Here is a 27,226-nt window from a genome sequence, read left to right on the forward strand (position 1 = left end):
TGACGTCACTTCCGGGGCGGAGGAGACTGAGTGGTGCAGTGAGGGACAAACAAAAGGAGGCGCCGGAGGGGCCCGGAGACCGGTGGCCGGACTGAGCGGCGGGGGCCCAGGGGCTGCCTGCTGGGCGGCCGGGCGCGGCGGGCCCAGGTGAGTGGGTCGGGTGGGGGAAGGGGCGCGAGCTGTCACCTCTCAAAACCCACTCCCACACGCCCGCCGCTGGCTGCCGGCTCCAGGCATCCGGGCGGCTCCAGCTCTCCCACCCGGGCCGGCTCCCTGGGGCCTCCCGCGGCAGGTCCTCTCTCTGCGTCCGGCGTCCTGCGCCCGGCTTCCCCGTCCCCGGGGTCTCTGCGGCCGCACCCTCTCCCGGTGCCGCGGCGCGCGAGCCCCCTCCCAGGCACCCCGTGCCTCCCTGCGCTCTACATACTGGGAGTTTCCGCCTCGGCTCCCCCAGGTCCCCTTGTCATCCCCTGGGTTCCCCCAGATCCTCCCCCCTCCACACGCACACTCCCCCCTGCGTAGAGGTTCCACCTCTGGGCTCTCCCCTTGCCAGCTCCTTTTCACGTTCAAAGGCTCCCCCGGCTCTCTTCCCCTGGGCTCCCGACCCCTCCGTTCCCCGTGGGCCCCTCCTTCTCTTGATCCGGCGGGAACACTGCCCCGACTTGGGGACCGGGTCCCCCGCTAGGCTCTGGGGCCTGTCTGGGCTGGGGTCCCCGGGAAGACCGGTCCTGGGTCTGAGGCCCTGCGGTCTGCCACGTCCTTTGCCTCCAGATGGGCCTGGGGCAGATCTGATGAGTCCGGCCGCCCGCTGTGGGGGAGCTGGAGACCCCGCAGAGTTGATTCCCAGGCTGGAGGCACGTCGCCCAGGGTCCCTGCGGCTCATGATGATTCTGCCCCTTTGGTTGACGGCTTCTTCCCCTTGATCTGGACTGGAATGAACCGAGATGGGGCTGGTCCCCGCTGATGCAACTGCTGCCTTTTTTAGAAAAGGAAGAGGATGGTTGGGGGTGTCTGGCAGCCTCCCCCGGTAGGGACTTGACTGAAAGGGTGGGGCCGCCCCTCCGTGACCACAGTCCCCTGAGCTACCTCTTCCCCGCCCTACCCCAGGGAGCCTTTTGAGGATGAGGAGGGAGAGAGCTCGGTGAGGGAAAGGGCATGTGGGCCTAAAGTGTGGAGGACGGACTTGGAGGAGCGGAAAGCCTCCCAGGACCCTCTCGCCTTTCCAATCAGGACCCCCTGTAGCCCCTGCCACACCGCGTCCTGCCCTCGGAGCAGACGGACTGGCAGACAGACAGACCGGAGGCAGTCAGGGGAGGCCTGTTGTTCAGGACACTTCCTGCAGAGGAGATGGAGGAGTGGGAGTTTGTCCAGCGGGACCGGGCAGTGCCCATAGCTCATTCATGTTGGCGTTGCCTTTGTGAAGGTCAAGTCTTCCTCTGGCTCACAGGGGAGGCAAGGGCAGATGACTTGTGCGGGAGGGCTGGCTTTGGGAAGATGCTGGGCGCGAATGACATGATGTCTGCCTCCCTGTGTTCCCGGTTTTTTAGAGGCTCTTTGGGGCTGGGTCTAGTGCCCCTCTGCCTTCCGGGGGCTGGGGGCACAGAGCAGGGGCTGAAGACATCTTCCTGACTCCCCTTGGAACGCAACCAGGCGCTTTTGTACTCCATCCCTTTGGCACGCCCACGAGGAAGCGTTTCCTCTGCAGACTTGGAGTGGCCTTGCTGGGCAGTGGGGCTCCTGAGGTTTAACCCTCGTAGGTCAGGGTTTGGGGACGTGGCTGGGCACTGGGCGGCCGCCTGGACCTCGCTGGTCGGAGTTGGAGAGAAGGAATCAGTCCGATTCCTGGCTCCTGAGCGTGGAGGTGGCCCTGAGTGGGGACACGGAGGCACAGGCAGGAGGTCTACGGCCTCCTGAGGAGTAGGTGGGATGGATGTGGCACCCGAGAGCCCAGCACACTCTCTCCATCCCTGGCTCATTCACTCACGCAGCCATCCTTCAGGAAGTGCCTGGCCTGGTCCGGGAGTGGTGCAAGGAGAGCACGGTTCCTGGCCTGGTCTGAGTTGCGGTCACGGAAGAGAGGCAGACAGGAAAACATCGCTGCAGCTTAATAATAGAAATGTGACGAGGCCGCCCGCAGGAAAGAGGCATTAGCTCCGGGTGAATGTGCAGGTTGGTCAGTGTGTTTCCTAGAGGAGGAAGGAGTGGAAGACTCGGGTACGAGGAGTCCAGGGGCTGGAGTTCTAGTCCCGATCTGCCCCAGGCTAGTGACTGGACTGCCTAGTGTGCATCCCATCCTTGCCGAGGAGGCAGGGCGGGGTAGAGGCTGGCTTAGCTGGCCTCTGGCTTCTGCCTCGTGCTTCTCTAGGTGCTTCCCTGCCTAGGTGCCATCACCGGATGTGGGATTACGGACTTACCGTCTCCCCGGGGGGCTGGAGGGACATCCTCTGCTCTTTCCTCCAGCGCAGTGCCTAGCACTGAGTAGGGCAGCCGTGGGCAAACTACGGCCTGTGGGCCAGATCCAGCCCGTTTGAAATGAATAAAACTATTGAAAAAAAAGACCGTACCCTTTTATGTAATGATGTTTACTTTGAATTTATATTAGTTCACACAAACACTCCATCCATGCTTTTGTTCCGGCCTCCGGTCCAGTTTAAGAACCCATTGTGGCCCTCGAGTCAAAAAGTTTGCCCACCCCTGGACTAGGGGATGAGTGCTCATGGCGTACATGGTTGAAAGGCTCCACAGTCCCTCCTAGCACCCTTCTAGCTACTTTGTCCGCACTCCCCCGCCTCCTGCCTGCTAACGCCTGCTTGTCCTCTGGTTTCCCCTGCTGGCTGGGCCACACTCCCAGCTCCGGCGGATGTAGATGCTCCCCTACCCCTGTTGCTGTCTGAGTACACTCTCCCCACCCTGCTAACTTGTCTTGTTCTTTCTTGTGAACATTTCTGAGCAGAGTGCTGTCATGTAGTAGATGCTCACTAAATGCTTCTTGACTAATAGACAATGGTTGAGCCTTGTGTTTGAGTTGAAATCATGTGTCTTTGCCTGGGTCTGGTTCACCCCGTAATAGCTCACCTCTCTCCACATCCCACTTCCAGCCCTGGGTCTAGCCAGGTTGACCACTCAGCCTTCTCTAGATGCCATGTTCTTCCCCCTCTAGGCAAACTGGTGCTCTTCCTCCCGCCTGGAATGTTCTTTCTCCAACTCCTACTCTTCCTCAGCAGTCAACTCAGACAACACCTTTTCCAGGGAGCCTGCCCTGACCCCGTCAGTGTGGGTCTCGGGTGTCCTCATGCTCCCATGGCTTCCTGTGGAGGAGGTGGGGGAGGGGAAGTTTGTTCAGAGGGTCTGGGTTCCCCACAGCAGGGCCCTGGGCTCTCAGCAGCCACTGGTAACTGTCGACTTGGCATCTCCCCACTAGACTGTCTGATTCCCTCTTGTCACCCCAGAGCCCAGCTGAGGGCCTGGCACCAAACAGGCACTCAGGAAGTGTTGGCAGCACAGCAGGTAACGCTGATAGTCACACACATCCCTGCTGACAGCAGCTCTTGCTTCCTCGCAGGGAGGCAGCTTCCATGGAGCGAAAGAAATGCCAGGACCCTGCCCAGACAGAAGCGGGCCAGCCTCAGCACCGACAGCCAGCACGCAGATAGCAGAGCCGTCCCCGGGGTAAGGACTGGGCCCCTCTCCCTGCAGGCCAGCGCGGCCTCCGCTCTGGTGCCTTCCCCGGCCTGGGGAGCAAAGGGCAGTATCTCCTCCGTCTCTGCAGTCCTTGGCTCTTCTCACCGTGGGTCCCGGGCGTCTAGGGCAGAGGTGACAGAGGACAGAATTCTTCCTGCTCCTCCCAGCTCAGTGGCCTGCTGAGTAGTACGTGGTTGCTGTCCTCTTCAAACGCCAATGTTCAGTTTCGTTGCCAACCTCTGGTTTTTCTCCTTCAGCCCAGATCTTGTCAGTCTGGCTTGTTGTGGGTACTGTCTCATGACCACATTTCCCAAGGTGTGTTCCATGGAACGCCAGTTTCTTGGTCACAGTGGAAAACAACGACTTGTCCTTGCTGCAGGACTTCTCAGAGCCTTGAGTGCATTGACGCGAGCATGATGAGTCTCTGAGAAAGAGCGAGCAAGTCGTGTTTCCCCACACTTACTTGATCGTGTGGATGGATCTCTTTGGGGACTAGGGTTCCTTGGCCTACACTTTGGAAAAACAGTTCCTAAAGATAGGAGAATGCACTGGTCAGGACCAACACCTTAAAGTCCGACCTGGGTTTGCGTTCAGCTGTCTCCATAAGTGGCTGTGGACCGCTGTGAGCCTCAGTGTCCTGGTGGATAAAAAGGGGATGCTATCAGTACCTCACCTCCCTTTAGGATAGTTTGAAGATTAAATATGCTGATACAGGGAAAGGCATTAGCTGAGTGTGGGTCCCAGAGCTTGCTTCCTAGTCATAGCGGTGTGTGCATAGATGGCTCTATGGTTTGGAAAACACATCTTTATCCATGACCTCCTTTGATCATTTGAGGGAGCTCAGACAGTGGTTTCATCCCCTTTTTACAGACATGGAAGCTGAGGCTGAGAGAGAAGCAATTTACCCAAACTCATCAGGAAAGAAGGTAGGGACATGGGACTTGAACCTGATCCTGGAATCTGGGCCAGTTCCTTAGCTCCGTGCCCAGGCCTCCCTGATCCACCTCCCACCGCGGCTTTCTGTGAAGGGAGGCCTGGCCCTCCCGAGCCCGGATTTGAAAAGAAAGAATAATCTTGTTGTTGTTATTATTTTGTGATTACCAACATAGTTGCATGTTGATTATGTTTGTAATGCTTCGGTTTTAATGTCATGTGGCAAGTGAAAGTTTCCTGAGGTCCCCCCTCCAGAAGTGTGAACGGCGAGGGGTATATTCTTCCACATGTATTATTGCTATCGGCTTATTTATCCAAAAGCACGTCCTGCTACAGCTGCTGTTCACCGCTTGCTCTTGCTTCATTAATGGTTACCCCTGGGCCTTGCTCCCAGGCAAGGGGCGGTCTGAGAGTGTCCTGTCCGAAGGTCCCGACACTGTTCTCCCATGCCCATGGCTCCCTTCCCTCTCCATGCGGGGTTCAGAGCAGCGTGTTGGGCATTGCAGCCGCAGAGGCGGGTGGGAAGTACCTGGGGTGTGATTTTGTTGACTTTCCTGTTCATTGGGACAAGGTCAGCAAATCTGGGCCCTGCCCTGTAGGAGTTTCCTGTTGGATTTGAGGAACTCTGTCCTGCGGAGAGGGAGGCCTGAGCTGAAGTCTCTGGCCAGCGATGAGCAGGAAGCAGCAGGTCCTACTTATCTGAGATCAGAATTCCTCCTCGGTGCCAGGGACGGCGTGGAGGGAATGGCATGGGCTGGCCGGGGGTGGGGGGAGGGGGGGTGGCCTTTAGGTTTTGGCCTCCCTGACTGCCTAAGGCAGGGGGGCATTTGGGAGGTTGAGGGGATACCACGAGTTGTGGCGTTTGCCTGAGTCTGGCCCTGACTCAGTTTACCCTGGCAGCTCCTGGCCGAAACCCTGGTCTTGATGCTCTTGCAATGCTTGTTTCAGGGGTGAGCCTTGAGGGTGGGCAGATGAGAAGATGGAGGGGCCGGCGCTGTGGCTTGGGTCTAAGATGCTCTGTTGGGGCTCAGAGACCTCAGGCTGGGTTTGGGCAGGAGGGACTTCAGGCCTGCGGCCTGGTTTTGTGGAACCGGGGGAGTGACTTGGCAGGAGCAAGCTGCGGAGGAGATCTGTGCCCGGGGACTCTCCCTCACGTGGCAGGGTTCTCAGGCTCGTGGCCTGGAGTTGGCCTCTGCCTCCTCCTCCCTCCTTCCAGCAGCAGGGCCTTCGGGCCCCGTGGTCGTCCTCCGTGGCCGCGATCTGAGCCCTGGGCACCGTGCTAGGTCATGACACACGTTTGCGCCCTCCCTGCCACGGCCACCTGTGGAGGTGGTGGCACCGTTTTACAGGCCAGGGACCAGGGCTGGCAGGGACCAGGGCTGGCAGGGACCAGGGCTCTTGCCCAAAGTTGCCTGAACAGCAAAGCCAGGACCCGAACCTGGTTCTGTTTGCCCTGGCAGCCTGCGCTTTCACCCCATCGTCCACTTCTCCTTTTCTCCAGGTTCTCAGGTTTGGGGCGAGGGTACCTCACAGTCTCCTGGGAGCATGTTGAAAACGCTGGCTCCCCTGCGCCCAAGGCCCCAGGGACCTGCAGGCAGAGCCTGGGGGCTGGAGCAGGAATCTCTGCTTGGAAGAAGCTCCCAGGCTGTCAGGAGGTCACGGACCAGGGCGCCAGGGCGATGCTTTCATCCCCGGCCCCGCCTCTGGGGACAGAGTCCCGCTGCCACCAGAGCCGCCGCCCTGGGTGTTGAAGCCGGCTGAGCTCCCCTCAGGACCGGGGTGTTAGTGACCTCCCGAATGTGTGTCGGGTGGGGACATTTCACCTGCCCTCCTCAAGGATGCGTGCGGCTGCCGTTCCTAGAATAGCTCTCACTGCCAGCCGCAGACATCCCTGCTGACTCCCCTGATGCGTTTCTGCTGCCTCTCGTAGCAAGTTCTACATTCAGGCACCTCTTGAGGGTGGAAAACCTCAAAATTAAATAGACAGCTACCATATAGGCTCTGCCCGGAGTGGCTGTAAAATTCCACAGCTCTCACGTGCCACCTGGACATCTCAGAGGCGCTGCCAAACTCACGCCCTCTGACAGAGTCGGGGTGTCGGCAGGTGCACTGACAGGGTGTGGGGCGGCCTGGCAGTCCATCCCATCCTTCAAACCTCCCAGCTGGTGCCCTGGTCAGCATCCCAGGGGGCAGCCCCCGCGGCCCCAGTCCCCTGGGGTCTCAGCAGAAGCTGCATCGGCACCTGGGGTGCTCCTGCCCACATTTTGTAACCTGTCCAGAAGGCAGTGCTGCTTTTTCTATCCTCACCCAAGGACATTTTAAAAATTGATTTTAGAGAGAGATTGATCAGTTATTTCCTGTACGTGCCTCGACTGGGGGTCAAAACTGCAACCTGGTTATGTGCCCTGACAATTGAACCCACAATCTTTTTGGCATCCAGGACGACGGACACTCCAACCAACTGAGCCACCCGGCCAGGGCACTGGTATTCTTAGCAGACCAAGACCTGTCTCTAAGGCCTCTCTGCCCCACGGCCCACACCCGACACCGAGCTTCTGGGCCCAGACCCAGAGCTGGGCTCCCTTCCAAAGTTCCCTTAAAGCTGCACCTGAGAGACGCAGACACCTCTGAGTATGGCCTGCCGGGGTTCCAGAAAGACGCCTGGTTTCCCTGCCTCCCTCAGGAAAAGGGACCTCGTTCCGGAAGCATCTCCGGGTCTGGGTGCCTGGGCAGGCCCAGGAGACCAGCCTTTGAGGCGGATTGGCACAATGGAAAGGCAGATCTGGGTGATCTCCCCACCACCTAGTGTTGTGTCCTCGGACAGGTCCCTTAACCTCCCTGGCCTCGGACTTCAGGTCCTTACAGGCTCAGATAAAACTCACCATAACAGTAACAGCAGCTAACATTACAGTGGCAGGCACTGGGCCAGAAGTTTCTATGGACTGCCTCCTCCAGTCCTTATCACCACCCTATAAAGAATGGACTCATCAGCCCATTTTACAGATGAGGAAACCAGAGTCCTGGCAGGCCAAGTGGCTTTCCAAAGGTCACACACTGGAGCCACCTATTGGTTTGGGCGGAGTTTGGGAACTGAGGCACAGGAAGTGCTGGGTGCCATGTCAGTAACCAGCCGTGCTAATGCCAGCCTGGAGGGCTGCGGTGCTAATGCCAGCCTGGAGGGGTGCGGGGGAGCCCTCACCTCCAGCTTGGCCTCCTGCTCCGGGTGGGGGAAATCCAGGGTGGGTGTCCCTACCTGGCACCCTTTCCCCCTAAGGCAGGCCCCGCCCCTGCAAATGCAGGAGGACAAGCCTGTTTTGGGAGGCCCAGCCCCAATGTGAGAGCAGTTTGGAACTGAAACTTGTTCCCCTCCCGCTCTGGCCTAGAACGTCTCCCCTTTTCCCTCCCCAGGAAGTGAGGGTGTGCCCTTCTCCGCAGGGAGAGTGCCAAGCCAGGCAGCGCCCCCAGCCCACAGCTGCTGACTCACTCCAGCTGGGTGTGGGGGCCTAGAGGGCAGTGCCTCGCGCTTGGGCGGGTGTGGGCTGTGTGCACTATGGCAAGGTCCCCTCCTCTCTCTCCTGGCTCTGGGACCAGAGGAGGCTGGGGGCGCTGGCCAAGGAGCAGATTCACAGGCCCAGAGCCCTCCTGGGACCAGGCCAGTGACCCAGTGTGTTCCGGGGCCTCTTGGAAATGGCCCTGCCCCCTTCCCTGGGAGAGTGTTGGAGAGACAGCCTCCCCCCTACCCTCTTGCCTGGGAAGTTTTCCCAGCCTCTCTGAGCTTCAACAAAAGGCTCTCTGTGCCCTGTTTACCCGCTGCCCTGCCTGCTGCCACTGCTCAGGTGTGGAAGCCAAATCTCTGTAGGCTGCAAGGGCTAGAGCTTGCTGGGTGGTCTTACTCCGGGACTGAGGGGGCAGCGTGCCATTTCTTTGACTCCTGTTCTGTCCATAAGAAGCTTAAGGAGGAAATCAACAACGGGGACCAGGCTTAATACCCAAGGGGTGGTCCTGGGGGCCTCCAGGTGTCTGGTCTGGCCTGTAGGTGTTTGTGTTTTCAGCTCAGCCCTCACCTGGGTGTTCACACACACACACACACACACACACACACACACACACACACGCCCTGGCAGCTGGGTGTGGTAACTATAGCGTGCCTTCCTCTGTGTCAGACTTGGGTTCACACAATATGCATCGTCTTATGTGTAATCCTCACAATAAGCCTCTGAGGCAGGGACTGTAGCAGTTCCCTCTTACAGTGGAGGACGCTGAGGCTCAGAGGGGAAAAGCCGTGGGTCTGAGCTCCCCCACCCCGAGACTCGCTTCCCCCAGTGAGGACCGAGCCTGGTGAGTGCCCGCTCCCTGGGAACGGCCGGCAGGAGCGCCTGGCCGTTTTCTAACAGTGGGTGGCAGGTACTTCTCGTAAACTTTTACGATCCTCAGAAACCACCCAGTGAGGAAGGCCTTTGGCTTTTTCCCAAGTGTTTTTTTCTCATAAAAGTACCAGATTTGCCTGGCACGGTGTGCCTCTGTGGTTGAGCATCGACCTATGAACTGGGAAGTCACGGTTTGATTCCTGGTCAGGGCACATGCCTGGGTTGTGAGCTCGATCCCCAGTGAGGGTTATACAGGAGGCAGCTGATCAGTGATTCTCGCCATGGATATTTCTCTCTCCCTCTCCCTTCCACTCTGAAATCAATAAAAACATTTTTAAAAATAAAATAAATAATTTGCCTGGGGTCATGGAATTGTTTCATGCTAGGGCTGGATTTGAACCTGGGTCTCCCCAACTCCAAAGCTCTTGCTCTTTGCACTCCTGAGATCAGCCGGCCGCCCAGGGGAGAGGGGCCCTCCGGGTTGCTTCTCTGACTCGCAGGAGCAGGGATATTGCAGCCCGGCTGCAGGAACCTGAGCCCACTTCTCCCTGCCAGTGTGGGCACCGTGGGAAGGGTCTGGCTGCACCCTGCCCACTTCCACATCTCCCTGGGGGCGGGGCAGGGTCAGCAAGGGTGATGCTGAACCTGCTGGGTCAGAGACCACAGGTGCCGCTGCACCCGTGAGCAGCAGGCCAGTTGGAAGGGAGCTGAATCTGCTGCCCTGGCAACCAGTCCAGTTGCCACTGCCTCCAGCTGAGCCTGGCAGGTGTGAGGACCAGAGAGGGGGCCAACCAGGATGATTGTTTTGGTAAATTTTGTATGAAATAGCTTAAGCACACAGAAAAGTATAAAACTAAAACACATTTTTATATTCAAGACTTGATTTTTGCAATAATTGCTCCCGATCTCTCTCTCAGATTATTTCAGGCGCAAGTAAGGTATCTTTTCCCAATGCCATTTTCTCCCCACTAAGTGAAATTATTACCTTGATTTTGGGGCCCACCGTGCATGTTTTTATGCCGTCACTACACGTGCTATACACATGATAGAAAACCTTATGTAACGTGTGTATCGGGCTACAGCTTGTTTTCAGCGAGTTTTTGAGGCCTGTCTATCCAGGTAGCGTTTTCTTTGCTTCCCTGTTCAGTTGTATGATTAGAGCAGTTTATCCTTCCGCTCCTTGGTGATGTTTGGCGTGTTGCTGGCGTTTTGCTATTAGGAACAGCAAACTCTCCAGCGAGCACCCCTGTGCGTGGCTTCACATGTGTGTGTAAAGCTCTTCTCCAAGAGCTGCAGCTCGGAGAAACTGCTGGCCTGTGGGACCGGTGTGCCCGACCGTCCTCTAGGAATTCAACATTGCTGCCGGGCGCAGGGGAGTGAAACGGCATCTGATGGTTCTAATGTGCGTTCCCTGATTAGTAGTGAGATTAATAATTACTTCATACATTAATTTCCACTTGCATTGTTTTTCTTTAACTTGTCTATTTATATATTTGGCCAATTTTTTTTCTCCAATCGATTGTCTTTTTTTGTTTTCAATTCTCACCTGAGGGTTTTTAAAAAATTGATTTTAGAGAAAGAAAGGGAGGGAGGGAGAGACAGACAGACAGACATTGATGTGAGAGAGAAACATTGATCTGTTGCCTCCCATAAGTGCCTCAACCGGGGATCAAGCCCGAAACTGGGTATGTGCCCTGGCTGGGAATGGGACTCACCACCTTTCGGTGTATGGGACAGCGCTCCAACCACCTGAGCCACACCATCCAGGGCTTGGCTGCCCTTTTTCTTATGGTTCTAAGACAGGGGTGGGCAAACTTTTTGACTCGAGGGCCACAATGGGTTCTTAAACTGGACCGGAGGGCCGGAACAAAAGCATGGATGGAGTGTTTGTGTGAACTAATATGAATTCAAAGTAAACATCATTACATAAAAGGGTACGGTCTTTTTTTTTTTAGTTTTATTCATTTCAAACGGGCCGGATCCGGCCCGCGGGCCGTAGTTTGCCCACGGCTGTTCTAGGAGTTCTGTGTTTGACTAGTGATCACACGCCCCTTGGTACCTTGACCACCTTTTACAGAATATGGGTACATCTGTGACAGATTCTCTGCTCCCTTCCAGACAGGGACACTGAGGCCCTGGCAGAGAAGCCGTTTCCACTCCTCTGCTAGGAGGCACTGCCTGCTCTGGAGGGCTAAGCGAGGGAGGGGCGGATGCACTGTCTGCAGGAAATGCCCTGAACAGGCCTTTCCATGGCTAGAAGGAAAGGCCCAACTCCCCTGACTCTGCCCCCTTTCCTTCTGCGCTCTCCTGACCACGCTCGGTATGTCCCAGGGGCAGCTGTCAGGTGAGGTCTGCTCCAGCTGAAGGGCCTCCTGGAGGAGATCTGATGTGAAGGTGTCCTCTGTAACTTACTGTCCCCGAGCCTCATTTTCCCTATCTGTAAAATGGGCATGAGGAATATTATCCAGCCTAAAAAGGAAGGACATTGTGATACATGCTGCATCATGGGTGCACCTGAGGACATTATGTTAAGTGAAATAAGCCAGACACAAAGGACACGTAGTGTGTGAGTCCACTGATAGGAGGGCCCAGGGTTGTCAGATTGATGGAAAGTAGAAGGTGGTTGCCAGGGGTTAGGGGGTGGGAGAGCTTGGGGAGTTGGTGTTTAATGGGAACAGTTTATGTGACTGCACTTAAGGCCACTGAACTGTACACCTAAAAATGGTTAAGTTTCATGTTGTACGTGTTTTACTACAAGAAAAAACTTTGAGGAGAAAAATGGCACCAAAACAATGTGCACCTCCTGGGCTTGGGAAGCTTCTGGGCGCGGCCCTCAGTCAGCCTGGGAATGGGGAGCTGCTCTAACTGGGTGTCTGGGTCTTGAGTCACCTTGAGTCACCGGCTCTGGGGCGGGTCGCTGCAGGGAGCTCCCTACCTGTGGGGGCCCCGTCGCTTCCCCAGGGGCCTTGGGGTTGGGCTGCTTCCTCCCTCTGCCCTTGCAGCCCAGGTCTGCACCCGAGGCTGCCTCTCCTCCCTGCCGCCCCTGCGGCCCACCCCCTTCGCTACACCCACTCTGGCCCTTTGCCCCTCTCAGGGCGCTCTTGAGACCCTCGGAATTTATTGAGCACCTACTGTGTGCTGAACTCTCCTGTCCCCCGTGAGCATCTGGTCCTCTCCCAGGTGGTGAAGAGCTTGAGGAGAGTTGAGCACCAGCCAGAACTGACTGCCCGCCCCACTCTGCACTAAGCTCTGCAAAAGCATGAAGGTGCATGGACTCCTCCCAGCAGCCAGTGAGGTGTCCTGCCCTCGTGTTTGTGCAGAACCTGAAGCTGCAAGCCAGTGCAGAGCTTGCCCAAGGCCCACCTGGAAGCCTCCTCAGCATGAAGTTGGCATCCATCTCTTCCGCTGTAGCCACAGGTGCCCTCCCTGCACACGGGTGCAGTTATTCGGCACTCCTCTGCCTCTCCCACCCGTCTCCACTCACCCTGGACCTAGAGGCCTGCAGTGGGGGACACCTTGGTCGCTTGTATTGCCCCACGGGACCAAGCCAGGGCCTGAGCAGAGCTCAGGATGTGCTTTGAGACAGGTGTTCGACAGTGGAGGGGTGAGAGCCAGGCATGCTGGGACAGAGCAGACCGGACTGTTTCCCGCCTCTCTGAGCCTCATGCTCCCTCACCTGGAAACGGCTGTGAACAGTTCCCGCCTCAGAGCCAGGAGTCAGGAAGGCAGCATGTGCAAAGCCCAGGATAGCAGGGCGCAGAGGCTTCCTCACTGGGAGGCTGGGCGTTCTCGGTCCTGACACACCCACTCCCCCTTTGAAACCACATCCTGCCTGGTCATACACTGCCGCCACCCCCCACGCCTGACATCCTGCCATGGCCCACTCGTTCTGGATTCTCCGGGGCAGGCTGCCGCAGGCCCTCTCCTCTGGGTCCCTCCTCTCTTCCGGTCCCCAGTCATTAGGTGTCCCCCTGGAGGAGGACTTGGGGAGCCAGGAGGGGTGTCTGAGCCAGAGGCTGGCTACTTGATTCAGCAGGCCCCCCCTGGAGTGCCACTTTCCCAGGAGTGGGTGGTGCGGAGCCAGCTGGTCATTAGAGGGCCTGGGCCTTCCTGTGGGGCGGGCACGCTCCTGGCCTGTGCCTCCTGGCCTCACCAGGAGGGCTGACCTGGGATGGAGCCACCCGCCCAGGCGGAGCTGGTGTCTGCTGGCCCCGCAGTGACCTGGCTCTGGGGGGTGGGGAAGCTGCACTCCTGTGCTCTGTTTCTCGGTACCGCTGCTCAGGGGCCTCTGGGCAGGTGGCGAGAAGGCCAGACCTTGGTAAGGACCCGAGCGGGAGGTAGACGGATGTTCGGGGGCATGGTCTCGGCTCTGCCCTCAGTTTATAAGAGTGACATTGGGCGGGTGGATCGACCTCTCTGGCCTTAGTTCCCCCGTCTGTGGAATGGGGCTGCAGGTAGGCCCTCCTTCTTGGCATCTAAGGGATTCCACGAGAGGACCCCATGGTGAGGGCCAGCTCGGTGCCTGCACACGTCCATCTCAGTGCCCCGATTTTTCCATGGTCCTGATTTGCTTTCCTTCTGTCCTCCCCACCCATCCCAGCATGCTCAGTCTAAAAGGACAGGATGGGAAGTTTGCAGGGAAGCCCTGTTTCATGAAACATTCATTACTATTGTCATTATTTATATTATTAGTAATCAGAATAAGGTGGTGCAGTCCCATAACCTGGACACCCTTGTTCCTCTCCCAAGAGAAACAGATCCATTTGTCAAAACACAGGATTTAACCTTCGTTTAAAGTCTAGATGACAAAATAGGGTGTAAAGCAAAAATCACAATTTTATTTTAAGAAATATACACAGAAAGGACTAGGATGTTATTGCTCATTGAGAATTAACGGTGGTAGCCCTGGGGGTGTTTTCACAGGGATTTCACTTCTCGCCTCTGCGTTCTCCCGCGAGCATCAGGTACCTTTCTCATCCCATCGTCTTACACTGCTCGTCACCAGAGCATTGGGGCTTGGCAGAGCGACCACGGAGGAGAGTCCTTGCACACGTGTATTTGAGGCACTCCTCCTGTACGCCACTGGCCGGAGTTCCTGAATGTGGCTTCTAAGCTAGTGTTTCCCAAAGTTGGCCAATCATTAGTGTCACCAAAGTCACATATTAAAAAATCACCCCGTCCTAGCCGGTGTGGCTCAGTGGATAGAGCGTCGACCTGCAGACTGAAGGGTCCCAGGTTCGATTCTGGCCAAGGGCACATGCCCGGGTTGTGGGCTTGATCCCCAGTCAGGGGTGTGCAGGAGGCAGCCAATCAATGATTCTCTCTCATCATTGATGTTTCTATCTCTCTCTTCCTCTTCCTTCCTCTCTGAAATCAATAAAGAAATAGATATATATTTTTAAAAATCACCCCCCCCCTAAAAAAAATCAAATTCCTGGCTTCACCCGAGATCCGTGGAATAGGACTCTTCTGGGACAGACCCTGCTGCTACTGCTTTTAATTTCTTTCTACACACACATGGACGGACATGACCAGCGATCATTTTCCGTAGTGCATATTCATGATCTTGTCCTCCTGCTCCAGGCCGAGAACGTCTTGTTCTCTCGTCCCCTCACCCAGGAGCTCCTCCTACTGTGTGTGTCCTCCGGTCCCCCCAGTGCTCCCGGAATCCTGTATGGACATAACTATATGCACACACTTAGGAGCGCTCAGACTTCCCTTTTTGGTTTATAAAAGTTCACATTAAGCCCCCTCTTCTGCATTTGGCTTTTCTCAGACTCTGCAGACATCTCTTCAGGTCACTGGCGCAGCTTCCCGGCAGCTGGCTCCGAGTGAACTGGTGGTTTCAACAAGCCCCTGCAGTCGGTCTGATCAGGAAGAGCAAGCATGTCAAACTCAAAGGCTAACACAGGCCAAATAAAGGAGGCATACGGCCCGAGGGCCACGAGTTCGACATGCTTGAATAAGAGGAGAGGGTCCAGCCGGATGTCTCAAATGCTCCTGTGAGCCTGAATTAGCCATCTGTCAGTCTGGCCCTCGCCTCAGTGCTCAGTCTTCCTGTCTGTTAAATGGGGGGGCTGCATGCCATCCCCCACGGGTTTCCCAGTCACCAGGTGACCATGTGGTTTCTGGAGGAAGGCTGATCCGGGGGCTGCCCCACGAGTGGCAAGGCTCTGGCTCCCCGCTAGACTCGAGGTGGAATTTTGGACAACGAGTCCATTGTCTCCTTCCCTTGACTCCCGGGTCCCAGAAAGCCAGGCTACCCTGCAGTAACCCCCTCGTATGGGTGCCTTTCAGGTTGAACCATGATTCCAGTGACAGAGCTCCGCTACTTTGCGGACACACAGCCAGCGTACCGGATCCTGAAGCCGTGGTGGGACGTGTTCACCGACTACATCTCCATCGTCATGCTGATGATCGCAGTCTTTGGGGGCACACTGCAGGTCACCCAGGACAAGATGATCTGCCTGCCTTGTAAGTGGGTCACCAAGGACTCCTGCAACGACTCTTTCCGGAGCTGGGCAGAGCCCATCTACTCCAACTCCACTATCCTGCCGATCGCCGACACCAGCCCCACGGGCATCAAGTACGACCTGGATCGGCACCAGTACAACTACGTGGACGCTGTGTGCTATGAGAACCGCCTGCACTGGTTCGCCAAGTACTTCCCCTACCTGGTGCTTCTGCACACGCTCATCTTCCTGGCCTGCAGCAACTTCTGGTTCAAGTTCCCGCGCACCAGCTCGAAGCTGGAGCACTTCGTGTCCATCCTGCTCAAGTGCTTTGACTCGCCTTGGACCACGCGGGCCCTGTCGGAGACGGTGGTGGAGGAGAGCGACCCCAAGCCGACCTTCAGCAAGATGAACGGCTCCATGGACAAGAAGTCCTCGACGGTCAGCGAGGACGTGGAGGCCACGGTGCCCATGCTGCAGCGGACCAAGTCCCGGATCGAGCAGGGCATCGTGGACCGCTCGGAGACGGGGGTGCTGGACAAGAAGGAGGGGGAGCAGGCCAAGGCGCTGTTCGAGAAGGTGAAGAAGTTCCGGACCCACGTGGAGGAGGGGGACATCGTGTACCGCCTCTACATGCGGCAGACCATCATCAAGGTGATCAAGTTCATCCTCATCATCTGCTACACCGTCTACTACGTGCACAACATCAAGTTCGACGTGGACTGCACCGTGGACATCGAGAGCCTGACGGGCTACCGCACCTACCGGTGTGCCCACCCCCTGGCCACGCTCTTCAAGATCCTGGCGTCCTTCTACATCAGCCTGGTCATCTTCTACGGCCTCATCTGCATGTACACGCTGTGGTGGATGCTGCGCCGCTCCCTCAAGAAGTACTCCTTCGAGTCGATCCGCGAAGAGAGCAGCTACAGCGACATCCCCGACGTCAAGAATGACTTCGCCTTCATGCTCCACCTCATCGACCAGTACGACCCGCTCTACTCCAAGCGCTTCGCCGTCTTCCTGTCGGAGGTGAGTGAGAACAAGCTGCGGCAGCTGAACCTCAACAACGAGTGGACGCTGGACAAGCTGCGGCAGCGGCTCACCAAGAACGCGCAGGACAAGCTGGAGCTGCACCTGTTCATGCTCAGCGGCATCCCCGACACCGTGTTTGACCTGGTGGAGCTGGAGGTGCTGAAGCTGGAGCTGATCCCGGACGTGACCATCCCTCCCAGCATCGCCCAGCTCACGGGCCTCAAGGAGCTGTGGCTGTACCACACGGCGGCCAAGATCGAGGCGCCGGCCCTGGCCTTCCTGCGCGAGAACCTGCGGGCGCTGCACATCAAGTTCACGGACATTAAGGAGATCCCGCTGTGGATCTACAGCCTGAAGACGCTGGAGGAGCTGCACCTGACGGGCAACCTGAGCGCGGAGAACAACCGCTACATCGTCATCGACGGGCTGCGCGAGCTCAAGCGCCTCAAGGTGCTGCGGCTGAAGAGCAACCTGAGCAAGCTGCCGCAGGTGGTCACGGACGTGGGCGTGCACCTGCAGAAGCTGTCCATCAACAACGAGGGCACCAAGCTCATCGTCCTCAACAGCCTCAAGAAGATGGTAAACCTGACGGAGCTGGAACTGATCCGCTGCGACCTGGAGCGCATCCCCCACTCCATCTTCAGCCTCCACAACCTGCAGGAGATCGACCTCAAGGACAACAACCTCAAGACCATCGAGGAGATCATCAGCTTCCAGCACCTGCACCGCCTCACCTGCCTTAAGCTCTGGTACAACCACATCGCCTACATCCCCATCCAGATCGGCAACCTCACCAACCTCGAGCGCCTCTACCTGAACCGCAACAAGATCGAGAAGATCCCCCCCCAGCTCTTCTACTGCCGCAAGCTGCGCTACCTGGACCTCAGCCACAACAACCTGACCTTCCTCCCCGCCGACATTGGCCTCCTGCAGAACCTCCAGAACCTGGCCATCACAGCCAACCGGGTGAGTGGCCCCGCGCTGGCTCGGCATGCGGGTGGGCTCCGTGGCCCGTGGTGCGGGTGCTTAGGACCTTGGAGGAGCTTCTAAAAATACCGACTTCCCGGCCCCACCGCAGACCTGCCAAGTCAGGACGGCAGGTTGGGAGCCCGTCTCTGCCACAGACGCTGCAGTTCTGCCAGGAGGGATGTGCGGTCACGTGGGGTGTGTCCCCAAGGTGCCCTTGTGCAGGTTTCTCATAAGGGATGTGCCGGGCAGGAGGTCCAAGGCCTGTGGTTCTCTCTCTCTCCATCTCAGGGTTGGGGTGTAGGAGGCGGGACTTAGCCTGGGCCTAGCGGTATTGCCTCAGCTGGTCCCAGACCAGATTTGGAGCTGAAGCGTCAGCCTGGGTCCAGCAGGAGCGGGAACCATGGTGGCTGCTGTCCGCCGAGGGGAAGCCAAGCCGCCTCCACAGCTCCCAGTGCGCTGCTCTCCCCTCTCCCTGCATGTGGGTGGCGGAGGGCAGAGTTGGGCTTGATTGGGGCTGCCTGTCACCACCTGCTCTCTGGGGAGGAAACTGCAAACCGCTTGGGAGGCCACGCCCGCAGACCGTTGCAGTCCCTGCGGTGGCCCCTCGCCTGGCTTGGGAAGCCCCCCACCCAAGGCCCCTCCGTACAGGCAGGTGGGTGGGTTCGGGGCAGGGCGCTCCTGCGGTTTTGTGGTCTGGCCTCTGCAGCAGCAAAGCACAGCCGCTGAGGGGACTCCCCGCCCGGGGCCTGCGGGAGGTCGACAGTGGAAGGAACAGGTCGTCTGAGTCCCTCCTCTCAAGGTGGAAGCTCCTAGTGAGCAGCGATGGGTGGCCAGGGGCAGGGACGCCCAGGATGGGGCCGATTCAGACACCCCTTCTGTGCCTCATGGAACACAGAGGCACAGAGCAGCCCCGCTGGTTAGAGACTTGCTGTGTGTCCGCCCTGGGAGGGCAGTGTCCCCGCATCCCCCACGTCCCAGCGGCCCCTGAAACGCCCTGCCCAGGAAAGGACACGCCTCTCCGGTGTCACTCAGACTGCGGAGTCCAGGTGCACCATTTAGAAGCGCCCCCTCTTCCCTAAGCCTCTCTGACTGCAAACAACCTGTCAGAGATGGTGGCGGACCCTGCTCCCTCCTCCGCGTTAGGACTGACTCCCTGAGAGTGAACAGGGAGGCCAGATCCCAGGCGGCTTCACCCTGAGAATCTGCTCCCAGAGCCGGCCGGTGCGCTCGCCGGGAAAGTGGGACTCCTGCAGAGAAGCCGTGTGTGGAGAGCTCCCAACCCAGCCCTTCTTTAAAGGTGTGAGGGCCAGGCGGTGGCCCCAGACGCAGCCCAGCCAGGGCTTGATGGGCCCTCCCACCAGGTGGAGGGTGCGGGCAGCGGCCGACCCGGCTCCCCATCCTGTCCCCTACCCCAGCTGCTCAGCCCAAGTGTGCCTGTGAGGTCCTGTCTGCTGGCTGAGGTCACCCTCAGGAAGGGGGCTGGTGGCAGGCAGGCATGCTGTCTGCAGGAAGGAGACCCTCTGACACCCTGTTCCGTGCATTGCTTCGTCACATCCTGTCCCGCCCCCAGGAATGCCTGGGGCCTCACAGGGAAAATAGCTCCCTTGGGCCAGCCCTGGTCGGGCTCCTCTGAAGCTGGAGCCCCTCTCCGGCCTCAGGGCCTGATGGTTCCTTGTGGGCCGCCTGGCCTGCAGGTAGAAAAGCGAAAAGCGGGGTGGGAGTGGCCAGCTCAGGCCCTCGACAAGCGTTTTCCCAGGTCTAATGGTGCTAAGGAGTTCCTTACAGAGCAGGCATTCGTTTGTCCACTCGCTCGCTCACTCATTTGTTCATCGACTTGGCCAGTGTTTCTGAGCGCTCTCAGGGTGAGTGGGGGCTGGGGACACAGGCGTGGACAAGGCCCACGGTCTGCCCATCTGAGCTCACTGTCTGGTGGGGAAAGACAGCACAGTGTGGCAGCAGCACCGAGTAGCCTCACCCAGACTAACCCGGGGCTGTGGGCCCTGCAGGATGAGGAGCAGTGAGCCAGGTGAGAGGGGGAGTCTAGTAGGTCCCATCCCTGAGTAACTGAAGGCCGAGGGGGAGGAGGGGGAGGAGGGGGAGGAGTGTGGACTTCCCCTGAGGGCAGGCCCAGGCGTCCACCAGGGCTGGGAGGAGCGTCCTGTTCCTCCCACTTCCCTTTCAGTGAGCGAATCTTCATTTCATTCCCATTCCTCTTACCAGGCCACAGACTCTCAGGACAAGGACCTTGGCTTTTTCTATTCAATGCAAATGTGCCGAACTGTGGCTGATGAAGGAACAGAGGAGCAAGCTGACTGGCAGTGTAGAGATTGCTCTTGCTGCCCCGTGAGGGGTGGGTTGGGGGTGGGGGCAAGGTGAGCATCAGGTGCTGATAGAAACTGAGCAGCTGCAGGGGAGGGGGCACGCCTGCGCTGGCAGAGGCTGCAGGGACGGGAGACAGGATTTCCAGACTTTGGGGTAGAGCTCACAGAATGTGGGCTGGTTGGTGACGCGAGGTTTCTCACCTGGCTGCCTGGGTAGGGAGATGGATGGTCACTGAGACAGGACACAGTAGGAGGTGCGGGTTTTCGAGAGGAGATTGTATGTCCGGTGCTGGGTGTCTGGGCCTGGGACGTCCCGGAGGCCATGTTGAGTCAGCACAAAGCCCCAGGCGTCATCGCCCCCGGCTCGGGGAAGGAAGGAAGGCCGTCTGGCTGGAGCTTTCAGGTAGATGCAGAAGGGCAAGGCCGGGCAGGGCTGTGGGCTCATGGCACGCGAGGGAGTCGGGAAAGGAGAACGGGTTTCCAGGGCGGATGGGGGCGGAAGCTGGATCACAGCGGGCTGAGGAGAGATGGCAGCTTTCCAGATGTTTGTTGGGGAGGTTGGAGAACGATGGAGCAGCCCCAGAGGCTTCTGGAAGGTTCTTTTCAAAGTCAAGTAGACTGGAGGCCACTTCAGTGCTGGTGGGGGAGCCACGGAGGCCCCTGAGGAGGTGGGACAGAGCAGGACGAACAGCACCTCAGGAAGAAGTGCAGGCGCAGAGGACAGGGGGCTGTGCAGGCGCGGAGCCACTGCAGCCCCTTCTCCGGAGAGAGTTCCTGGCGGGGGCAGGGAGTGATCTGTCGCTCACCGCCGGAGCCGTTCCCGGCTCTGACCACTGGCTGTGCCATCAGAGGGTGCCGCTGTCGGGGGAGCGGGGTGTCCGGGAAGCTCTGGCCCCTCGGTACTGCTGGAGCCCACGTCCCGTCTGTCCTCTCGCCTTCATGTCCCTGAACTGGCCCATCCCTGACCATTGGGCACAGCGGTGGCCATTTTGGAAGCCCAGGCCAGGAGTCTCCTTCAAAATGGCCAGTGTCCCTCCTGGCGTGGCCTCTGCCCAGCCCGGCCACACTTTTCCTGCTGGAAGGACAAGGTCCTCGCCGGGAATGAGGGTCCTCTCCCGAGGATGGCGGGAGAGCAAGAGCCCTGAGGTGGCGTCCAGGTCCACCTGGAGGCCCAGCTCAGCCGAGCCCCGCCGAGAGGCGCTGTCAGCTCAGCCTCTCACTGTCCAGCTGGGGACACCGAGGCCCAGGAGGGGAAGGCTGTGCCGGGGGCTCTGAGTCAGCAGAAGCAAGGCTACCCCTTCCTGGCTCAGCACGGTGCATTTCACCTCCCCGGCCTTGGCCGCCTCGGCAGGACAATGGGGACAGGGCAGAGCAACCTCAGAGCCGGGAGGATTCCTCCTGTGGGTCATTTTAGGACAGACGTGCTCCGTCAGAACTCGTGTTGCTCGCTGACACTCGGGAAGGGCGGGGAGAGGCTGGCCTTCCCTGTGTGCCCGCAGACAGCGCGCCCCCACTCGGGCCTGTGTTTGCTCCTGGTTCCACCAGCAGTGCCGACACTTAGCAGGGTGTGTGCTGTAGAACCAGGTTCAACTGTTGACTCCACCTGCCAGGTGTGAACCGCTGGGCAAGTTAGCTTCTCTGGGGCCTCAGTTACCCATCTGTAAAACGGGACGAGTGTTCACAGAGTATTTATAGGTCCGTTCTAGGGTTAAAAGAGTTAAACCTGACTGAGCAGTAAACTGATGAGTGTGGCCCATTATTCTGCTTTTGCAAAATCAGAAAGAGGGGAGTCTGACTTGCCACTGGGCTCCGTGCACTCGTGAACAGCCTGTGACTTGACAGGAGAAAACGGAGGCCCCAGGAAGGGGGAGTGACACGGCTGGGATTCTCACGCCTATTGGCGAGCTCTCCCAGTTCTCAGCAACATGGAAGGGTGTGGAATCTTCTCGGCGTGCTGCTCTGCTCTCATAGATTGTTCTTAACCAGACAGGACCGACACAGCCTGGCTCCTGGTGAGCCCTGGGTGGTGGAGGAGGGGGTGTTGAGAGTAGCTGGCTAGCGGAATATGCTTCTTAGGGTGCCAGGTGCTGGAGACAGCGGGGAACAAGGTGGACCCCGTCCTGCCCTCTCAGAGCTCAGAGTCCTGGGGTGACAGGTGATGAAGCAGTTTCACCATGGGGAGAGCAGCACTGTGGGGGCACGTGGTGCCAGAGATGACTCGGGAGGGCACGGAGGCTCCTGGAGGATGTGACCACCGAGCTGAGACCTTCAGTGCAGGTGGAAGTGAGTCAGAGTTTGGCCCAGATCGTGCTGGTGCTGGGGCCCCAGGGAGCTGGACGGGCCTCAGAGAAGGTGCCGGTGCCCAGGGGAGAGGGCGGGGGAGGGAAGCCTTGGACCCAGAGGCCCTCAGGTCTGGGCGGTGCCCACCTCACCTTCCCCCTCCTTTCCCTCTAGATCGAGGCACTGCCCCCGGAGCTCTTCCAGTGCCGGAAGCTGCGGGCCCTGCACCTGGGCAACAACGTGCTGCAGTCGCTGCCCTCGCGGGTGGGCGAGCTGACCAACCTGACCCAGATCGAGCTGCGGGGCAACCGGCTGGAGTGCCTGCCCGTGGAGCTGGGCGAGTGCCCGCTGCTCAAGCGCAGCGGCCTGGTGGTGGAGGAGGACCTGTTCAACACGTTGCCGCCCGAGGTGAAGGAGCGGCTGTGGAGGGCCGACAAGGAGCAGGCCTGACCGAGGCGGACCGCCGAGCACAGGGCTGGCCCGCAGTGGCCAGCAGTGGGACCACCGGCGCTTCCGCCAGCCCAGGAGCCCAGAAACCCTGGGACCACCGGCCCAGCCTCTCGGCCAGGCAGGAGCCTGGGGTTGGCCGTGAGCTGGGCCAGGGTGACCGGGCAGCACCTGAGGGGCTGGCCCCTTTCCTCCCTCTGAGACTCGTGCCCCGCAGGCGCCTGCTGGGGAGTTAGACGCCTGCCATCTGTCTCAGAGCTCAGTGTTCGGACAATCAGGCCTCCGCCTGGAGGCCATCTCTGCCCCAGAGGCTGAGCCCATGCCAGAGGCCCAGGGACATGACTTAGCTCTTGGTATTTATTTTCCTCCGCCTCCCGCTCCCTCCCTCCAGATAACTTACACATTCCCAAGAAAACGGCTCACGGGGTGTTGAGGAAGAGTGGGCTGTTTTGCTTTCCCTTCGTGGAGCATTTAGTGCCCACCCAGACCTGAGCAGAGTGGCCAGGGCGAGCCAGCTGTGGCCGGTCACCCCGCGGTGCCAGGCTGGGCTCTGGCGGCCCAGCCAGTGGAGAGCAAGGCCACCAGGTGGGCAGGCCAGGCCTGGGGCTTGCCTCACCCGCTTTGGATTTTTTTTTTTTTTTTTAAGTAAAGCATTTTTTAAGCTTTGAAAATTGAGGGTTTGGGTATTAAAAAGAAAAAACTTAAAAAAAAAAAAAAAAGACACTAAAGGCCAGTGAGTTGGAGTCTCAGGGTGGGCGCAGCTTCCCGCGGCAGGACCGAGTGTTTCCTTCCCCCGGGGTGTCTTCCGAATCTGGTGACCTTGGTCCAGAGTTCTCTTTGTTCCTCTCCTCCCCTGGGGGCGGGCGGGGGGGCTTTTCTGTTTTGTTTTTGGTGTCTTGTTTTCCTTCTCCCCCATGTGTCTTGGCAGGCGCTCACTTCTGTGGCCGTTGGCCAGAGGGAATGTTCTGGAGCTGCCAAGATGGGAGGAGACTCGGGTTGGCTAATCCCGGACGACGGTGCTCCATCCTCCCTGTCCCTCGTCACAGTGTTAAGGAGCCAAGAGGAGCTACCTCGCCCGGACTCTGCTTTCCCACCTCATGTGTCACGAGTGTGCCCAGTGCCACCACTCGCCTCAGCTGCTTCCGTCAGCACAGACTGTGGGAGGAGGCGGGGCTGCGGGTGGGGGGGTCGCCCCTGGAAGAGCAGGCTCCCCAGGTTTGGGTTCCAGTTTCTGTCCCAGGCGCCTGCGCACGTGGCCCACTCGGCGCCTGGTGGTGAGAAGCCACCTCACTTCAGATCCGCCAGCGGGGTCCCCGCCTTAGAGCAATCACTTGGACACTAAGGCACGTGTAGCGTCTCTCGTCTTCACGATCACGTCTCTGTCCGTTTGTGTGTTCTGCGTCGCGTCATTGAATGTTACCCTCAGAGTAACGCACACTAGCCTCCGACAACCACGAAGCAATCCGTTACATGTGGGTCTGGACTTGTAGACTCGTTCAAATATCAAATAAATCTGTAACAGAAAGTAGTCTCCGGAGGGCTCCATGTTGTGGGAGACCCCCCTCAGCTCGGAGCGACCGTTTATTGGGCCCCTACAAGATAGGTAACCGCTCTTCTCACCGCCCGTGGACGTGAGCCGGACAGAGCACCTGCTGAGGGTGGGCGTGGGCCCGGCCAGGGGTTCCACAGCCAGCAGGCGCCCTGTCGGCCGGTTGCCTGTGGTTGGGGCCCTCATGAGCTTTGCTGGGGAGGGGGCGGGGAGGGCACCGAATGGGAGCCAGTCGTCTCAGGCCCGTGTCCCAGGGCCGTCATCCCTGCAGGAAGCTGGGCAGATGCTTTCCTTCCCCTGGCCTCCTCATCCCCATCTGTACAGTGGGAACTTCCTCTCTGTGCTCTGTAGGTTCTTGTCATTCCAACAGCCAGTCCCCAGGGCTCGGGGCCCTCAGTGACCTCGGGGGCCTGCTGAAGGTGCTGGGGTCAAGGGCAGAGGCTTGGGGCTGCCCTCAGATCTTAGCTCTGCTATTCTGATGTGAGGCCTCAGTTTGCTCATCTGTAAAAGGGTGGGGTTGCAGGATTGTTCTGAGGCTGTCTCATGAGAATGATGCAGGTGGGGGTCGGGGGGTCTTCACAGAGGGCCTTGCCGCTGGAACCCAGTAAAGGACCTTTTCCTCTGGACCAGTGAGGCTTGTGCTGGGCGGACATGGGCCCTGGGGCAGGGGGCTTTTGGTGAAGAAGAAGCGCTTTGTGTCTGACCTTGGCCTTAGTGATGAGGCCTTAGGCGCCTCCCCCAGCACAGGCCAGAGTCTGTCCTTGCTCCATGGGCTATAATCTGCCCTCCCCCCCCCCCGCTCCCCCTGTAACCTCAGGACTGAGCCAGGACTCTTCTCTCTGTCCCCGACATGGGCTGTCTGACTGGTAGGCTGAGCAGCTGGGCCTGGGTCCCTCTAGGGTCCCACCTGAGTCTCTACTCCACTGTGAGTGGAGGTCTTCCCCTCGCTCTGTTCTGGCCACTCCCTACCCTCCCATGCCTGTCCCCGCACCCCCCCACCCCCGCAAGCGTTGGGGCCGCCCAGTGTCCAGAGCAGTGTCCAGTGTTTGATCTGGAGCTGGTTAGCTTTTGGAAAAAACAAACACCACCCACCCACTGCTCAAACCTGAGCGGGCCCTAGCTGGTTTGGCTCGGTGGATAGAGCGTCGGCCTGTGGATTGAAGGGTCCCAGGTTTAATTTCGGTCAAGGGCACAGGCCCCGGTTGCGGGCTTGATCCCAGTTGGAGGGTGGGCAGGAGGCAGTCGATTGGTGATTCTCTCTCATCGTTGATGTTTCTCTCTCTCCCTCTTCCTTCCTCTCTGAAATCAATAAAAATAGATTTTAAAAATTTTTAAAAATTAAAAAAATGAGCAGAATAAATGAACAAATTTGGGAGTCCCAGTTCCTCCCCCTCCCTCCTCCCCCTGCCCACCAGGACTCTCCATTTAAAACCCAGTGGTTGCCTTTTCTCTGATTGCAGTAGCAGTTTGGAAAATTTGGGGGAAATTCAAAAAATAAAAATGCCCCACATTCTACCCAGAACAGCCCCGCTAGCCTTTGGGGAATAGTTGGTAGGCATTTGTAGGCATTTACCAAGTGCCAGGCCCGTGCCAAGCTCTGTTAGCGGTAAAGTATTTGTCGTCCTCCTTACAAGAGCGGGACTTCTGTTATCCCCAAATTACAGATGGGGAAAGTAAGGCCGGGCTGGGATGGAGCCCAGGCTGCTCTGAGGATCCAGGGGAGCTCTTAGTCCCTCACGGTGGCCCTCCCTGCACTCCTGGCACATGTCTCTATCCGCCGGGTGGCTGCATCGAAGGGGCCAGGCTAGCCAGTGAGCTGAGTCCCAGCTATATCTCCCATAGGGTTTGGCCACCTTCCCTCCCCTCCCAGCCTAACCCTGCGAACCTCTTGTCCCTCCAGCCCCAGGAGCTCGGAGGGGCTTACCCTCCCCCGCCCTCCTAGGGAGCCTGGGACCACGCAGCTGCTCCCAGTGCGGTGGCCCAGGAAACAAAATTTGACTCTGGGCCAGGGCTCCTGAGGGCCGAGCTGTGTCCCTGCACTCACCCCCGAGACACTCTGTCCCTTTGCCATTCAGAAAGCATCACTTCAGGGAAGGCCAGTGGCCAGTTTTTCAGAAGCTGCAGCCAGAACGGCCCTGTGTGCGGCTGAGCAGGGCTGGCAGAAGGGTGGGCGGGCATGCTGTTCCCACCCCTGGCCTCCACTGTGCCAGCCTAGCTTGAGACACCAAGCTCCTTGGGCCTGGAGGTGGGGAACCGGAACCGGCTCTCCCTCATTCTGACGACCCAGGCGCCCACTCTTCCAGTCTCTTCCTCCTTAAAAAATAAATAAATAAATAAATAAATATATTTAAGAGAGGGAGAGGAGGGAGAGAAAGATAGAAACATCCATGATGAGAGTCATGGATCAGCTGCCTCCTGCACACCCCCCACTGGGGATCAAGCCCGCAACCCAGGCATGTACCCTGACCGGGAATCTAACCGTGACCTCCTGGTTCATAGTTCTATGCTCAACCACTGAGGCATGCCAGCCAGCTGGGCTACCTCTTCCTCCTTCTAAGATTCCCCCTTATCTTTTACCTTCCTGTTAGGTGCAGACACATCTACACACTCCCTTCCATAAACCCCCCAGGAGCTGGGGTCTCAAGCTGGGAGGGACCCAGACAATTCCCTGGAGAGACCTCTCCTTCACCTTCCACCTTGGGATGCGAAGCCAGCCAGGGCCAGTCTGGTGTGCACGTCCCCCAGGCCTCCACCCTCCCTCCCCAGAAGAGGCTGGTGGTCCTGGGACTTGGGTCACAATTAGTGGTGGCACCAGGGCCTGCCCTCAGGTGTCCTCTTGTCTGCCCAACTTTTTTGCCTAGATACCTCTTTTTTTTTTTTTCACGTTTCTTATTTTTTATTTCAACATTTAAAATATTCACAGATGTAGTAGTATGTTCATTGGCATCTCCATGGAAGATGTACCCAACAAAGCATACAGGTATTCCAGTTACAGAAGTACATGTGTGTGACTATGTAAAGATTTTACTCCTAGAATTTATCTGGAAAACCACTACTAAAAAACAAACAAACAAAAACACACACAGCCCTAACCGGTTTGGCTCAGAGGATAGAGCGTCGGCCTGCGGACTAAAGGGTCCCAGGTTCGATTCCGGCCAAGCACATGTATCTTGGTTGTGGGTACATCCCCAGTAGGGG

At 58.3% G+C, this 27,226-nt stretch overlaps 1 protein-coding gene across 5 annotated transcripts; it reads left to right on the plus strand.

Moving 5' to 3' along the window:
- LRRC8A (leucine rich repeat containing 8 VRAC subunit A) lies at window positions 1-24,005 on the plus strand. Of its 5 annotated transcripts, XM_059658246.1 has the most exons (6): window positions 38-147; window positions 1,986-2,166; window positions 3,560-3,666; window positions 4,549-4,604; window positions 15,276-17,428; window positions 22,207-24,005. In XM_059658246.1, the coding sequence occupies exons 5-6, from the start codon at window positions 15,284-15,286 to the stop codon at window positions 22,480-22,482; spliced, it is 2,421 nt and encodes an 806-aa protein (XP_059514229.1). In that variant the 5' UTR covers window positions 38-147; window positions 1,986-2,166; window positions 3,560-3,666; window positions 4,549-4,604; window positions 15,276-15,283; the 3' UTR covers window positions 22,483-24,005. The 5 variants fall into 5 exon arrangements, with proteins under 5 accessions (XP_059514227.1, XP_059514228.1, XP_059514233.1 ...); XM_059658244.1 differs by lacking the exon at window positions 1,986-2,166 and having other exon boundaries at window positions 1-147; XM_059658249.1 differs by lacking the exon at window positions 4,549-4,604.
- The last annotated feature ends 3,221 nt before the right edge of the window (window positions 24,006-27,226 follow it).

The sequence above is a fragment of the Myotis daubentonii genome, chromosome 11, assembly GCF_963259705.1.
Source record: "Myotis daubentonii chromosome 11, mMyoDau2.1, whole genome shotgun sequence".
NCBI lineage: Eukaryota > Metazoa > Chordata > Mammalia > Chiroptera > Vespertilionidae > Myotis > Myotis daubentonii.

Coding starts and splice junctions, on each gene's coding strand:
- LRRC8A (XM_059658244.1), top strand. CDS start 15,284: ATGATTCCAGTGACAGAGCTCCGCTACTTTGCGGACACACAGCCAGCG. Junction 17,429..22,206: donor TGGCCATCACAGCCAACCGG/GTGAGTGGCCCC, acceptor CTTTCCCTCTAG/ATCGAGGCACTGCCCCCGGA.